General features: G+C 34.1%; 1 protein-coding gene across 2 annotated transcripts in view; it reads right to left on the reverse strand.

Moving 5' to 3' along the window:
* Positions 1–404: 404 nt before the first annotated feature.
* Positions 405–17341, reverse strand: part of TAF1A (TATA-box binding protein associated factor, RNA polymerase I subunit A) — a 37776-nt gene continuing 20839 nt past the window's right edge. For both annotated transcript variants that reach the window (XM_051993352.1, XM_051993350.1), the window contains 6 exons: positions 14694–14824; positions 12946–13104; positions 10491–10557; positions 9313–9436; positions 7605–7759; positions 405–938 (listed from right to left, as the gene is read on the reverse strand). In XM_051993352.1, the coding sequence (XP_051849312.1) occupies positions 823–938; positions 7605–7759; positions 9313–9436; positions 10491–10557; positions 12946–13104; positions 14694–14824 (752 nt within the window). In that variant the 3' untranslated portion in view covers positions 405–822. The remainder of the gene's footprint in view (positions 939–7604; positions 7760–9312; positions 9437–10490; positions 10558–12945; positions 13105–14693; positions 14825–17341) is intronic.

Genomic DNA, 17341 nt, shown 5'->3' on the forward strand with positions numbered 1-17341 from the left:
CTTTAATCTGTTAGAGCTCAACTTAAGAGCTGCCCAGGAACAGATCTTTCATTTATAACATTTTCTCTAACTGCTCTTATAATGTTTATTTCAATTGACAATGTGTTGTTATCTATAATATCTGAAATATTTGCTTACTCAAAACACTCACAAATGATCCCAGGTACTGTTTACACTCCCTCACATCGGAAAAACCTCAGTGATGATTCAATTAACCTGAAGGATAACCCAGACGAACTAAAATGGAAACCAAAGCTCATTTTATCCCAAATAGACAGAACCAATAGTACCTCTTGGATTCACTATCAGGAACATATTTTCATTCAGCCTGGGAAAGACCCCAAAGAACCCCACTGCATCTCACTTTTCATTTATAGAAATAAAGGACAGACTCACTTAACAAATACAGCATTCCATCTTGGAAGAATTATTTTTTATTCCATAAAAAAGTTAGAAACATATAATAAACATTATAATTACAGTGGAGCTACAGTTATGCTGAAATAAGTTTTCTTTGCAAAACAGATTATAACAATTTAAACAGAAAAATAATTTTTTCTTGAAGACCGCCTTCTTTTAACAGAAGTACTTTGTGTACACATTTTTATAATGTTTTACATTCATCAAATGCCCTTCTCACAGTCATCTTGTGAGGTTGGCAGAGAAAGTGTTACTTCCCCCATTTTATAGATGAGGGAACTGAATTTCAAAGCTTTGAGACTTTCTCAAGATTACACAAATGTTAAAACTAGGACATAAATCCAGATCTATCTTTTGACTCTAATTTTAGTGATTTCTTCATTATGTCATAATTCTGCAACACTAACGTTCTTCTGAATCTAAGATATTGTGCTTCATCACAAATTTCTTCATTGTTTTAATGCTTTTCTCTCGGCTTTTATGACCTTGTTTAGAAACATACATAAAATATTTGCAACCTAAAAAACAAAAAGTAGATATTAAAAATCTGACACAAAACTTACCTTTAAATTGTTATTTTTTACTTCAACCTTATTTTATTACCTATGCCAAGAATCTCTATCCCACAGACCACCCACCTCTTATTATATAGATCTTTATCCAGAAGAGCAATAATTTGATAAAACTTGGCCTAGCATTTATTGAGTGACAATTATGTGAATAGGAATATTAAAAATGAAATAGTCCCTGTCCTCTAGATCATATTCTCCTGGAGGTAAATAGTGATGAAGATAGGCAAAATGCATCAGAATAAATATAAAAAGAATGAGGGGAAAGGAGGAAGGATCAATAAAGACCTCCTACAGAAGGTGACACATAAGCTATGCTTTGAAGGAAACTGGGAATTTAAGTGGAGGTGATGAAAGAGAGTGCTCCAGACAGGAAGGAAAGCCCATGCAAAATCATGGAGCTGGGAGATAGACTTGCAAACCAGGTAAGACAGTTTCACTGTAAAAGCTTATGGGCAGGAAATAATCTGTCATTGATCTGGAATGATAAACAGGAACCAGAGAAGGAAGGGCTGTAAAAGCCAACCAGATCTCAAAGGGCTATAAAACTGACCATATACCCTTTGATCCAGTAGTGTTTCTACTGGGCTTATATCCCAAAGAGTCTTAAAGCAGGGAAAGGGACCTGTATGTTTGTGGCAGCCCTCTTTGTAGTGGCCAGAAACTGGAAATTGAGTGCATGCCCATCAACTGGAGAATGGCTGAATAAGTTATGGTGTATGAATGTTATGGAATATTATTATTCTATAAGAAATGACCAGAAAGGATGATTTCAAAGAGGTCTGGAGAGACTTACATGAACTGATGCTGAGTGAAATGAGCAGAACCAGGAGATCATTATAAACAGCAACAACAAGATTATGCAATGATCAATTCTGCCAGATGTGGCTCTCTCGTCAACAATGAGATGATTCAAACCAGTTCCAATTGTTCAGTGATAAAAAGAGCTATCTACACCCAGAGAGAGGCCTGTGGGAACTGAGTGTGGACCACAACATATAATTCTCATTCTTTTTGTTGGCAGGGGAAAAGGTGAGAGTGAGAAGAGTGAAGGTTGATGCTGAGGTCATAAGCCTGGGCAACTAGAAGGAGGGGACCTCTAATAGAAATGTAACGTGAGGAGGAAGAGGAATTGAGATTGGGAGTGGGAAGATAATAAGTTCTCTTTAAAATACTGAGTTTGAGATGCTTATGGAACCCAAAGGGAAGAAGTTCAGCAGGCCACTGGGGATGTAGAATTAGTGCTTAGGATTGAGATGAGGCTGGGGGCAGGTAAACACATGGGAAGATATAAGATTAATCAGAGAGAAAGTGCAGACAATAAAGAGATGAGGTCTCAGGACAGGGCCGTAGGGCATTCTCATTCCCTCATGCAACATGGAAGATGATCCAGAAAAGGTGAATGAGAAGTAATTTAAAAGCTGAGAGAAAGAAAAGGAAAATTCAATGTCACAAAAACCTAGGAAGGAAGGAACAGTCACTGTTCCCAAAAACAGAGTAGAGAAGAAAAGGCGCTGCCTCTGAAAGGCAAGATCTTCGATTCAAATTCTACCTTAGACACACCCCATATCATCTAAGGCAAATCATTTAATCTTCCTTCCCCAGCACAGGGAGACTAGGTTACAGGCTCTGAGGCACTTTTCTACTTTAGATCTATAGTCTCAAGAGCAGAGAAAATCCCCTGGATTTCACAGAAGTCACGGCAGTCTCAGAGAGCAGTTTCAATAGAGTGGTGGGGTTCAGAGTCATATTCCAAGAGAATACATAAAGATTGAAAGGAAAACAAGGAAAGAAAACAAAAGTATTTAGTTTATACTGGGGATCTGGCGATGACATTCGGGAGGGAAGATATAGGAGTATGAGAGTAGAGCAGAAAGCCTTAGGGAAGGCTTTTATGAACAGGATGTTCTGGGCATGCTGATAAAGCAATAGAGAGGAAACAAGTTAATAAAGAGAAATTGAAGATTTTTAACAAGATAGCTGATGTTCAATGGGAATAAAGTCTCATAGAAGAAAGAAGGGAATGGTAACAAGGACATAGGTAAAGTGGTTAGCCTTGGCATGGAGACAGACTATAGAGCCATGGGAGAGAATGGACATTGTTTTTTAGGAGATAGGAAGTGTAGGTATCAGAAGGAGACAGAGCTCCTCCTCCAAATCTTTCTGAAGAGAAATAAAAATTTAGATAGTAATATTGTGAATATACTTATAAAACATATAAGCAGTTTGAGTATAAGATCAGTGATTATACTGCTGAATAAAATTGCTTTCCAATATTAGTAACATAATGTGCTGAAATTCATATGCTATGATCATACTTTTAATTCATCATCATTATAGTGTATATTTTTTTATTTTAAGAATTGAATAAACAATTATTAAACTGCTTCAGTGATGAATATATATATATATATATAGTATCACATACTGATATACTATATATATATATAGTATGTGATCTGTCAGTGTTCCCCAATCAAAATTATACCACATAGACCCCAAAGAGATACTAAAGAAGGGAAAGGAACCTGTATGTGCCAAAATGTTTGTGGCAGCCCTGTTTGTAGTGGCTAGAAACTGGAAAATTAATGGATGCCCATCAATTGGAGAATGGCTGGGTAAATTGTGGTATATGAATGTTATGGAATATTATTTTTCTGTAAGAAATGACCAGCAGGATGAATACAGAGAGGCTTGGAGAGACTTACACAAACTGATGCTAAGTGAAAGGAGCAGAACCAGGAGATCATTATATACCTCAACAACGATACTGTATGAGGATGTATTCTGATGGAAGTGGATTTCTTTGACAAAGAGATCTAACTCAGTTCCAACTGATCAAAGATGGACAGAAGCAGTTACACCCAAAGAAAGAACACTGGGAAATGAATGTAAACTGTAAGCATTTTTATTTTTCTTCCAAGTTATTTCTACCTGCTGCACACATATATTGTATCTAGGATATACTGTGACATATTTAACATGTATAGGACTGCTTGCCATTTGGAGGAGGGGTGGAAAGGGGAAAGAGGTGGAGGGGGAAAAGTCAGAACAGAAGTGAGTGCAAGGGATAATGTTGTAAAAAAATTACCCAGGCATGGGTTCTGTCAATAAAAAGTTATAATTATTAAAAAAAAAAAAAAAAAAACACTATACCATATACCAGTAAAATATCTAAATTCTCTGTGACCCACACTTTGCTTTGTATCTTCTGAACTAAAACTCTTAATAGTTTTATGGAACAAGATTAAGAACTTGGGGCAAGGAAAGAAGAGAAGAACAGAACAAGACACCTATAGAGCTTGTCAATCAGTATGTATATGTGAAATGTCAAGATGGAAAATACAAATGGACAATGATTTAAATGCAGAATTAAATAAGAAGCTGAGAATGGGATAGAATGTCTTCAGAAAACTAAAATTCCTTTCATGACTTTAAACTTCTACCAGAAACAAAGGGCCATCTTTTTAATATCAAATCCCACCAGTGCTATTGGATGGTTATGAAATAAGAAATACCACAGACACAAAAAGAACTAATGAGTATGATAATGATGGAAATGATGGAATGATGCAAAGACACATGGTAAGTATGAGCATTGCAAAACCAATGAGGAACTTTGAAAAAGAATGGGAATAAAGAAGTCATCAAGAAAACATTAAGAGGAGGTAATATGCTTGGTGATATGATAAAGATGAGAGATACATATCACTAATGGTCCCTTTCTAGGGAGACAGCAATGTGGATTTCTAGAGCATTTGAGTAGATTCTCTGTGGTGAATTTGGGGAAGGACATTGGCAAGAGTCACATAAGACAGAAAGATAGAGATAGGTTTAAAGCAGAATCATGGAAAAGAATAATTAAAACTGATGAGATTACAGATCCATTTGAGTGTTGAGGAATTAATAATAAAAATTAGCCCATATGGCTTACTGTACCTTAGGATTTACAATTACCATGAAGTATTGAGTAAATTATTGATTTACTTTTCCTAACTCAAGGCAATTAAAAGAACTTTATCAGAGACCAGTTCAAGTAACTTCCTCAAAGACAGAGCTGCTTAATTCTTTTTTTGTCATAGACCCCTTTTTGGTCACCTGGTGGAAGCTATCAATTCCTCCTCAGGGAAAAATGTTCTTAAGTGCATAAAATAAAATACATTGGATTGCACAGAAATCAATTAGAATATAGTTATCAAAATATTTTAAAAACAAGTTCCCAGACCCCAGATAAAGAACTGTTGCTATGACATATGAGAAAGCCAACTCTGTTTTGGTTGTTTCTTTCCATCTATAAGAAATAATTAAAAGACAAGTATGAATTAAATTCCCATGGCATCAGAAGTATCCACATTGAGATATAAATACTAATTTGGCAAAGTAAGATTTGATTAATAAATTGTAAATTTGGAATCATGTGTCTTTAAATGAAAGTGTTATGGGTGTTATGCCGATCTTTGCTACTCTACATTATCACGCACACACACACAAATACAATTTCCTGAAGACAATCTCTCACTCTGTCTTTTGTTCTTTTGTTTAATTCTAGGCCTAAATCATTGTCTATTTGTATTTTCCATCTTTCCATCTCACATATACATATTGATAGACACACATATACACACACACACACATATGCAAGTGTGTACATATACTTATATATCTATATGCATATATGTATTTTTACATGTCTTCCCTTAGCAGGGAATTTTATCAGCTTTCCTTGAAATTGTATAAGCTATAATTATATTCACTTTTCCAAAGATATATATGTCTACAAAGATAAATAACATGGTTTTATGAATTGTTACACACGATTTCACTAAGTTTGATTATATGTCATATCTGTGGAACTTGTATTTCACAGATCATATTAAATAAGCTACATTAAATATAAAATATAAAAGCATAAGCAAACAAGCTATATTAAATATAAAAATTACTTCATGAAATTATGCTATTCAATCAATCAATAGCTATTTATTCAGCTATATAACCATTTAATAATAATACTTTTTAAAAGTGTTTTCCTCCTAAGTCTGTGAGGAAAATGAGACCGAAAGAGATTATATAACTGGTGAGGATCATTCAGCTAGCACGGAGCAAGCAGAACGAGGACTCAAACATAGGTCTTCCAACTCCAGAGCTGAGAATAATTTTTTAATGTTTAACTATAAGGGAAGAGGACAGAGGGAGGGGTGGAGGGAGAGCAAGGAAAGTCAGACTATAAAGAACAACAGAACTGAAGTCAAGGAGACCCAAGCTTGATTCTTTTTCTGATGCTTACTTGCTATAGGATGATAGACAAGTGACTTAACCTCTTAGTTTCTTCATCTATAACAATTAGTGATATAGACTTGTAGTAATAAAGTTATTTCAGGCGTGTCTGACTCTGTATGACCTCATTTGGAGTATTCTTGGCAAAGACAAGAAGGAAGCAGTTCACCATTTCCTTCTCCAGCTCATCTTACGGATAAGGAAACTGAAGCAAACAGGATTAAGTGACTTATCCAGAGTCACACAGCTAGAAAATGTCTGAAACTGAGTCTTCTGATTCCAGACCCAGCTCACTATCCAGTGTGCCACTTAGCCACTTGTAGTTTAATACCTATAGTATTAGCAGGTAGACCCTATAGTATCAACATTCAAGTTTGTAAAAAGTGATAAAATGAGAAATGTTTTATAAGTCATAAAGGGCCATATTAATGAGTTATTTTAATTAATTAAAATAAATCTTTAAAAAATTATGAATTATGGAATCCAAGGAAGGCAGGACCTCTTCAGATTATTTTTTATACTCTCGGAAGGCAGATATTTTAGCAAATATCACTGTGAGATCCTCCTGTAGCCTCTTGGACCAGCCTCACTAAACATGCTTTGCTGGAGACTGACATTAACAGTCACTGCACAGCACTTATTTCAATGCTATCTGCCTCTCCACACTGAAGTGGTATCAAGAGAATGAGAGTTTTGTCAAGCAGCCAACATCATTCACAAAGTAAAGATTGTCTCCTTTTTTCTCTTAGAAGGGTTTGTTTGTTGGGCTAACAGATATACTTCTATTCCTTACAGAAGAAATTGCTACAGTAGAAGAAAAAAAATTAATCTAAACTGCCATTACTACAATATGGTTAATAAATGATATTTTCAATTCCCTGACTGGAAAAAGCAGTGAAGTCCCCAAAAATTTCAAGCTGGCCACAGACATCATTTAAGACAGTGGGCTGTTTCCAACTTCATCTTGCACCTCAGAATGCCATATAACACTGCTAGAAATAATACTTTAAACCAATAGATAGCAAGACAAGTCAAATATGATCATGATATAAAAATGTACATGGCATTCACCAGACAAATAGACCCGATCTCCAGTAATTCTTGCCAGGCATCTTATCTGAATCTCTAACCACTCTCCCATTCTGCTTTGTTGAGGGGAGAAAATTATATGCAAAACACTTGCAATACACTGTGTCCAATACCACCCACTTAATAAGTATGTTTCTGCCCATTAAATAATTTCGATTTAAGCAACTATACAGATAGATATTCTTGGGAGTTGAGGTCAACAGTTACTCCTCATAGTGACACTTAACATAGAGGAATAAAGGCACATACCTTTTCCCAACAGTATTCCAGACGTGAAAGCTTTTTTCAGTGCCAGAATCCTATTTTCTTTCCAATTCTTTTTTGCTAGATAGTAGCTGAAGTGAAATGTTGGCCACCAATCCTTTCTAGAGCTCCACGCCTCCTGAACCCATTCTTGGTGCTTTCTAAAGGAGAAAAATGGGGAGAGGGAGTATAGGGCTGGAAAACAGACTAATTTTAGTAAAGCATTTGAAAAATGGAAAGGAAAATGTTTTTAAATTAGGACCACATATGTATAAGGCAGAACATTGCAGGAATAAATTTTTTTTTAAGTAAATTTCCATCTGACTTATTTTTCATTCATCCACTCAGGAAAAATTTTACTCTCCAACTTCACTTAATGAGTATATGTGCTTGAAAGGCCATCTTAAATCAGCAACCAATATTTCTTATTATTTTATCTTATTCTCTTCTTGGCAAAAAAGCATTTTATTTTTCTAATTACACGTAAAAATAGTTTTCAACATTCATTTTTGTAATATTTGGAGTTCCAATTTTTTTCTCTTCTTCCCTTCCTCCCCCCTCCCCAAAACAGCAAGCAATCTGATGGAGGTTATACATGTGCAATCATGGAAACATATTTTCACATTATTTATGTTGTAAAAGAAGAAACAAAACAAAAGGGAAAAGCCACAAATACAAAAACAAGTAAAAATAATATGCTTCAATTTGTATTCAGACTCCAAAGTTCTTTCTCTGGTTGTAGATAGCATTTTCTGTCATGAGTCTTTTGGAATTGTCTTGGATCATTCTATTGCTGAGAAGAGCTAAATCAATTATAGTTGATCATTGCACAATGTTATTATTGTGTACAGTGTTCTCCTGGTTCTGTTTACTTCATGTAAGTCTTGCCAGATTTTTCAGAAATCTACCTGCTTATCATTTCTTATAGCCAAATAGTATTCCATTGCATCCATATACTTCTTCAGTAATTGTTCAACTTGTTCAGGCATTCGCCAATTGATGGGCATTCCCTCTATTTCCAATTCTTACCACCATAAAAAAAACTCCTCAATCCAAGTTTACAAAAAACACAAGACAAATGGTTTGACTTTTAAAGGTAAGCAATCTAGCATACCTAAGATTTATAATATCTTAGTTATATAGAACCTCTACACATTATATTCCACCAAGAATTGGCTACCAATTCTCTAAGAATCAAATTTAGACATTTGGCTAAAAGAACAAAATTGGGTAACTATCTCATCACTAAAAACCAATTCCAGAAAAAAATTAATTTTCTCACAAAAAATTTAATAGGTATGTTTTCCTATACAGGAAAGGCTATCCAGATGTTTTCCTTCCTTTTCATAAACTGGCATGTTAACAAAAGAAAAAAAGAAGGAAAGAAAGGCAAGCTGGGTAAGTGTAGTTTCTTTCCTTTTGATTTGTTTCATCTTTTACAGTTGTGAAATATGAAAATGTTTTACATGAAAGCATATATATAAAACTAACCTATATTAAATTGCCTACCATTTTTTTAAAAAAGGAAAAAACAAGAATGGAGGAAAACAAAATTTTGTAAATTGTCTTGACATGTAAATGCGGGGAAAAATGGAAATGGGAACCTGTTAAAATTGATAAGATACAGAACCTCCTACTCTTTCTGCATCACTGGGACTAGCCAGAATCCTGGGCCATTACATTTCACTGTTTCAGCTATATACTTTATACTTACCCCTTCATTATTTGTTTTAGGTACTTTGCCAAGTAGCTCCAAGCAGTTATGTTTTCAGTGCAACCAGAAAAATCCAACACTGCCAATAAAACTTCTAGCCCCAATTTATGGTGTTCTTCTTTCTCTGAAATGATCATATCAAGTCAAGTTAATGTATAGTACTGAACTGAGAGAGATTCAAAAATTATAGTCTTTTGTGTTACTGCTGGCTAGTAAATATTTTGGTCTCTTTCACAGGTTAGAATAATGCATTGTACTAAGCATAGCCTGTGATATGCATGGTTAATTGAACTGGTTAGTTTGCTTCTTACAGAGCTGTGCATTTGATACCTGTAAATTCTCACTGCTGAAAAACAACCCAAATTAAAATTCCTACTAATGATAATACTAAAAGAAAAGCATAATACTGTCAGTATGATAGAAAATATGGATAATTACATATTGTTAGTTCTGAAGTCTCAGCATAAATCAAGTATTCCAACCTCCTCTTTTCTAAACTTTTTTTCCTGAGTTGCCCAAAATTTCATTTCATTTCTTTTCCCTACTCATTTTAATAGAAGAATTAATGATTAGTGAAATGTTTATAAGGCAAGTTCTACAGGAGAAAGGACAAAGTTCCTCAATAATGTAATATAGGTAACAGATGATGGACTTTCTTCCTATTCAATGGAGACCTCCAACTTTGTAAAGAGCCTGGAAACAGTTATGCTTGGAAATGATTTTATATATTATTATTTTCTTTCTTGTTATATATATGTGTGTGTGTGTGTGTGTGTGTGTGTGTGTGTATTTTAATATATTATTTATTTATTTATTTTTATTGTAGCTTTTTATTTACAAGATATATACATGGGTAATTTTTCAGCATTGACCCTTGCAAAACCTTCTGTTCCAACTTTTCCTCTTCTTTCCCCACCCCTTCCCCCAGATGGCAGGTAGACCAATACATGTTAAAGTACATATTAAATACAATATATGTATACATATTATTTTCTTTCAATAAGGTATCTTTTTCATCACTGAAATGGAGCCTATTACTGATTATGACAGGTTATATAAACTGAAAAATAACCATGCAGACATTTTCTTCACTAACTTTTCCTGATTGTGGCAAAAGCCTGCAATTTTTTTTTTTTACACAAAAGGAAGATGTTCTGTTCATTGAAATTTTTACTTACTGGATTTTCTAAGTAACATGTGAAATTCTAACATAATCTTATGAGAAGGCACAATCTGGTGCAAAATCTGAAAAACAGAATAGTGCTTTATTGTTATTATCATATTAGCAATTTGTTTCTTAAGATTTTATCTCATTTCAAAGAAGTATCTTCCCCCTCTTCAAAAAACATTTTTTCTTTGAAAAATAAGCAATGTGAAGATGTTTTGTCTATCCTATTTTGGCTACTCCAAAATGTGTTCTTTTACAATATTGCAGGAATCTTTGCTACAGATAATAAATCAGCTTGACTTTTCTACCAACTATCTAGTTGGCATTAAAATTATATTGATATTTCCTTCTTGTTTTTTTTTTAACCAATACTAATGAAAACAATTGATTTTTAAGGGGAAAAAATTAATTTAGGTTAATTTGTAACAGTTATTGATTATAAGAAATTATGAAACATTCACTTGCAATGAAAGTTCCCAGAAAAGAGAAGGTAAGGGCTTTGTTTGAGGAGCATTTTGCATAGGTACAAAAGGTCTTGCCAGGTTACTTGATCCCTAAAAGCATTTAATAAACGATTTGCTAAGAAATACATAGTATTGGGAAAGAATCATAATAGCCTTTAACATAAGCAGCCTTGTGTGGTGGGGGAAAAACCCAAATACAAAAGGAAGTCAAGGGCACAGTTCCTAGCAGTGTGTAAGGACCTATGTAAGGACTTAACAAGAGGCAGCTGGGTGGGTAATGCTGCAGGGGGAGGCTAGACCTGGAGTCAGAAAGATCTGAATTTAGGAGGGCTAATTTTTCTCATCTGTAGAATCGAGATGATAATAATAGCACTTACTTTCCAGGGTTATTATGAGGATAAAATAAGGTAATATTTGTAAAGTATTAGAAAACTTTAAAATACTATATATATGTTTTTATTATTTTACTGCAAAATGCACATTCATTTATTCATTCATTCAGTCTGACATAGGATCACATCTTTACTAGACCTTTGACAAATCACTTATAGAAACCAAAGCTCTGAAAGGTCATTTTTTAAAATGGAAATAAAAATTTCTACTCTACTATTTACTTCACAGGATTCTTTAAAAAATTAAATCATGTGCATAAAAATGCTTTGAAAATTATAAAGCACCATGCCAATATAGGTCCATATTCAAATGTATCTAAACTATATAGTAGTATTATAAGCTGCATGTGAAAAAACTAGAATTTCAAGTGGAAAATGCCTTTTTTTTTCCATTTTAACATATCACAAGAAATGCTCGTTTCAATTTTTTTCCTTGCTAATTTGTCTTGGTCCCACATTTTCAAGGAACTTAGCAGATCACAATGTAGTCAATTTTGTGTTTGGCTTTTTAAAAATGTGTTAAAGGGAACATGTCAAATACCACTAACAGCACAGTTTTAAAAGAATCACAATATGAGCAGTTGCTAAGGAAGTCAGTCCCATTACTTTCATGAATTTGGGATAAAAACACAAAAATAAGCTGTGATATTAATTCTTAAAAAAAAAATGTAGCTTGCTAAGAAATCATTTGCACCTTATAAAAAGTTGGATTTTTGGTGCCACCAAGTGGCTACAAGGACCAACACTCAGGATACAGAAAGTAACTAAAGATCATGCATGGCAATAAAGGAAGACTAAAAGAATAAACATTAAGAAATCAATTAAGTAAAACAGAACTAAAAATACTGTTTTTAAAGGACCAGGTCTTTCTATTACTAGAAATCCCTAGGATCCCTTCTCAATCCAGACTTTGCGACATTATTTCTTATTTTTTGAGAGCACCAGAGATAGGCTTTCCACAGTCATTTTCTGATGGTTTCAAATAGAATCTGTCTCCTCCGTAAGTCAATGATAGAACAGAATAAAGTCTTGGTTTTTCTTTAACTTCCTATCCCTGAATCAGAGTCTCTATTTCTCTGGAGAGTTTCTAAAAATAACAAAGGACAAAAGCTTCAATATCATGTTATCCTCATAAGTGCCTGTTTTTCTTCATTAGTTCCTATAACATGTACTATTCACTTTTTCTGTCCCACGACTCTAGATGTTGGATGAAGCCTTTTGGACCCCATCTCAGAATATACTTTTTAAGTGTATAAAATATATAGTATTACAAAGGAAATCAATTATATTGAAAATGCAACTTTCAAAATTTTTTTTAGAAAGAAGTTCACGGACTCTGGAATAAACTCCGTCATGGAAGAAAGAAAAAGGTGTCTGTCTCTAAGTGACAATGGTATATACCCAGACTCGATGAGTTTCCTAAACACTTTGTATAGAAGAAAAAGTATTTTTGCTTTATATTTTAAAGTCTTCAGATTAAGAATGTTGTATTTTGAATCAAATGTGAATGCAAGTTTTTAACTAATCTTTTGGCAAAAGAAAAAGAAAACTTCCCTTTAAGAATTTTTATCAATATTCAAGATTGACTTGAAATTTTAAAATGTTATACCTTAAGTACACTAATCAATTTATCTTCTGGTGCCTTTTCTTTCTTCAGAAATTTGTATAAGTAGATATGAGCATTTGGATTAGAAGGAAAATTGTTATCATAGGCATAGTCAGTGAGCACCTGCCGGGCTCCATCTTGATCTCCATAGAATTCCAGCATCTATAAGGAAATGGAAGTCACCCACAAAGTCAGAAATATTAAGGACATATCTGTAACAGTTCAGGTAACTAGATTTCTAAAAACCTCATTATTGACTCAGTATAAGACCACAATATACTATTTGTTTCATTTGAGCATGTTATACAAAGAAACAGAAAACAGTACAGACAGCCAGCAATGTTGCAAATTTTGCTTTCAATAGACTTTGACTCTGAAGAAGTTTCCTTTGTGCTAGAAGAAATGTAATATTCAAGTTTTAACCATCACACAATTTCCATCTACTCCATTTACAGCAGGGGAAGAATTGCAGATAATAGGTTGAAGTAAAAGACTAGTCTCAAAGGGCCCAAAAGTGTCAGTGGATATCCTTATGGGGAGGAAGGGAAGGAAATAAGGATTTACATAGCACCTACTATGTGCCAGGAACTGTGCTAAGCACTTTTTATAAATATTTTGTTTCATCCTCACAACGGCCCTGAAGGTAGGAGCTATTATTACCATTACCATCTGACAGTTGAGGAAACTGAGGCAAAAAAAAAGGTTTAGTTACCTGCCCAAAGTCCCACAACTAGAAAGTATCTGAAGCTGGTTGACTTGATTCTAAGTCCCACACTTTAGGAGCAGCAGCTTCCTTAGGAGTGAAAAGCTTCTTTTTCATTCAGAAACTCACCTTCTCTAATTAAAAAGAGAGCATTGCAGGAATCCTCATTCTTTTTCAGGGGCCCATCCCTCCCCCCAGGTTACTCATTGTCCACTATGTTTAGTGTGTGTGACTGATCCATGATTTTATAATGCCATTATTACAATTGGTGACATCTGAGCCTGGCACTCAATAAGTAACTAATCATCCTCTGTAGACCTCACTGCTAAAGACCTCAAGGGTGTGACCCTCTTGCACTTGACAGACTCCATGGTGCCATAGCCCTTCATCAGCAACTAAATGGTGAAAGATCAGCATTGGTCCATGGAAATTAACCACAATTATCTCATGCTATTGATATAATAACCTAATACATGAAGTAATTCATCATAACACTGGGTTCCTGTTTTTAGATTTATTTATTCTTATTTTTTACTGATGCTATAATCTCTAGCATATTAAAAATGTTTTTTCAGGTTTTCTAATGAAGAATCGGGAATGTGTCCTAGTGCAATGCAAAGTATGCTGAATTAAGAATCAAAGAACCTAGATTTCAAACCCTAGTATCTATGTAACCACAGGCAAATTTCCTCTTCTGTAAAAATCAGAAATTTAGTCTATTATTATTTCTAGATTTCATTCCAGCTCTAAATCTAAGTGGCTATGAATTAGTATCTACATTTATAACCACAGTTTGAGTCTTGATAATGAAGAGAAAAAAGAATCCTATTCCATTCTAAATATTTGGTTATAAATAAGTTATCAAAAAAATGAAAGTAGATAAATAATATTCATAGATCATTTAATAAAATAAACAAATTATACAGATTCAAAGACTCGATGATATAGTAATTAATCAGGTCTGGGCTGTTAAAGACTAAAGAAAGTAAAGTCTTTACACATACTTACGATGGGAAAGAAATAACTAAATTCTGAGCAATATGCTTACCTCTACATAACTCTTTACAAAAGTGTCCCATACTCCAGGGATTTTAATGATCTCATGAAGATTTACTGATGCCTGTCGGAAGTAGCTGTGCATATCGTGGGTTGCTGCATTGGTGGCAAAACCATCCATATCTGCCCAAAGATTCAATTTTCAAAGATTTTTAGTCACCTAGAAGCAACTATCGGGGATACATCACTATCCCATAAAACAAAAAAAGGGAGACAAGGGTTTCTTAATACTAAAAATCAATTTAGTTAATGCCAATGTATATTTAGCAATGAAAAAAAAAAAAACCCAGCAGACTAAAATGACATGAAAAATGCAAAAGAAATGTTCTATGTCCTTTAACTAGGAAGAAGGCAACAATACCAATAACAAATTTAATTACCATTTATCAAGCCCTATATCAGTGGCAAAGAATAGCCAAGAGATAAGACACTGTCCCTAAATTAATGGAGCTTGAAATCCAGCAGGGGAGATAGGAAATATAAACAATTAAAATACAGTGAATGCCTAAGAGAGGAATTAAGCAAAAAAGGCTACTCTAGGTTGAGGAAGAAAAAGCTGTTTTCATTTGGGGAGGGGGAACACTAGAGAAGGGCCCAGAGAAAAAATGATGCTTGAAGTAGGTCTTCAAAAACAAGATTTTGGTAGACAGAAAGGCAGGGAAAGCAGAAGGAAGGAGGAGAAGACAGGGTAAAAATTGCAAGTGTGAGAGCTAGTATGAACAAATAGGAAGGAAAAAAAAAAATCTGAGCTATGCATGTAAGTAGTCTAGGCTCTATCGCAGCACAGAATGTCCTGCAGAAAGTATGATGAGCCATGATCACAAAGAGAAGCTGGCATTTTCTAACAAAGGGCTTTAAATACCAGGCTAAGGAATTTGGAGAGGCAACAGGGAACAATTGAAAAGTTATAAGGAGTGACATGATCAAAGATATGCAGAAAGAAAATTAATCTGTTAGTTGGCATTAAGATGGGTGGTATGATGCAGTCACTAAGATTCCACACAACCAAATACCCCCGAACCCAGATGGTTCAAAGCCACAGAAGCTGAGAACAATGACCAGATTGATGCTTACGTGGTCAGGTGTTCTATTTCTTTGTTAATTAAACAAAATGTTCTGACAGGCAGTCATTTGAAGCTAAATAAAATCTGAAAAGTTCATTTTGCTAATTTTTCATCTCCTTGCTCAAGAACAATATGTGCAAGGCACTGTGTCAGGTTAAAAAGATAAAATGGAACAGCCTCTACTCTAAGAAAGGAAGGAAAGAAATGTGAAGAGGGGGGAAATATTAGCTATCAGAGAAAGGCAAGTAGAATCTATAGAAGGAAAGAGTTGAATACCAAATGCTCCAGTTGTCAAATATTTACTTAGTCTTTTATACAGAAAAGGGTAAGGAGAAAGGGAAATATTGACTTAAAATCTGATCCTAAACATTTACAGGACTCATTGACTGTTCCTGGGCATTAAATGCTTTGTAGGGAAATGGTTTTATGAGAGTCCCTTTCTTTGAAAAATGTATATAGACTAACTCGGGCAACTGAACATTCACATAAGCAGCAATCTAACAAAATAAAGCAACAGATCAACATCCAATTCATGTAATGTTAACTATGTGTGTGGAGGACATGAAATAAAAGAATCAGTGTGGAGGTTATATAATCAATGAGGGAAAGCTTCCTGAATGTAAATCTCTAAATTCAAACATTTATTAAGAGACTACTGTGGTAGGTACTGAGAGGGATAAAAAGTTTAAAAAGACTATTAGCCCTACCTTTATGGAGTTAAGTCTTTTAGGAAGATATGACACAAACACAAACAATTAGAGCAATAAAAACAATTACTAATAGTTATATAGTGTTTTAAAAGTTACAAAATACTTTTCTAATTCCCTGTAAAGAGAGATGAAGTGGTTATGTGCCACACAAATTTGTAATAGGTGAAATCAGATGTAGTCCATGTCTTTTTTCAGGGACACTCAGCCCCAGAAACAGTAGATAATTAGATAATGGGAGTTATTCAGGGGTTGAGGATTAGCAGATCAGAAAAAGCAGGTTTTGAAAAAAATAATTGTCATGAGGACTGACTGCTGGACAACAGTGGATTTGACTGTTGCTAAAATCAAAATAATTCCAAGTAATATAAACCTAGAAGCTTGAGGATATGAAAGTCAAGAATAGGGAAGTTAGGAAGTTGAGATATGGTTCACATGTCAGCAGTTGTAGAAAATGAGTATGCTCACACTTAAAATTAAAATAAAAATTGATACAATAGCATGATACATAGGAAAATCAACTGGGTTTGAGAGAATTTACCAGGTTCGATTATTTACATGTATTAGTCTTATAAAAAGAGTAAAATGAACTCCATTACAAAAGTGCACAAAGGAAAATTCACATCCATAATCTCCACTAAGTAAATGACAAAACCAATTATTAATGCTGACTGGATTTTTTTTTTAAATAATGATCATAAAATACTATAAAACTAACTATTTAGAAGGGTTTTAAGATACTAGAAATTATACCAAAGGAAATTGTGAAATTTCCTTTGCAAGAGATTTTCCTTCTCTGCAACATACAAATGGAAGTCTAGAAATGAACAATATAATCTTACAACATTCTTTCCATTCCTATATATCAT

Source organism: Antechinus flavipes, chromosome 4 (assembly GCF_016432865.1).
Source record: "Antechinus flavipes isolate AdamAnt ecotype Samford, QLD, Australia chromosome 4, AdamAnt_v2, whole genome shotgun sequence".
NCBI lineage: Eukaryota > Metazoa > Chordata > Mammalia > Dasyuromorphia > Dasyuridae > Antechinus > Antechinus flavipes.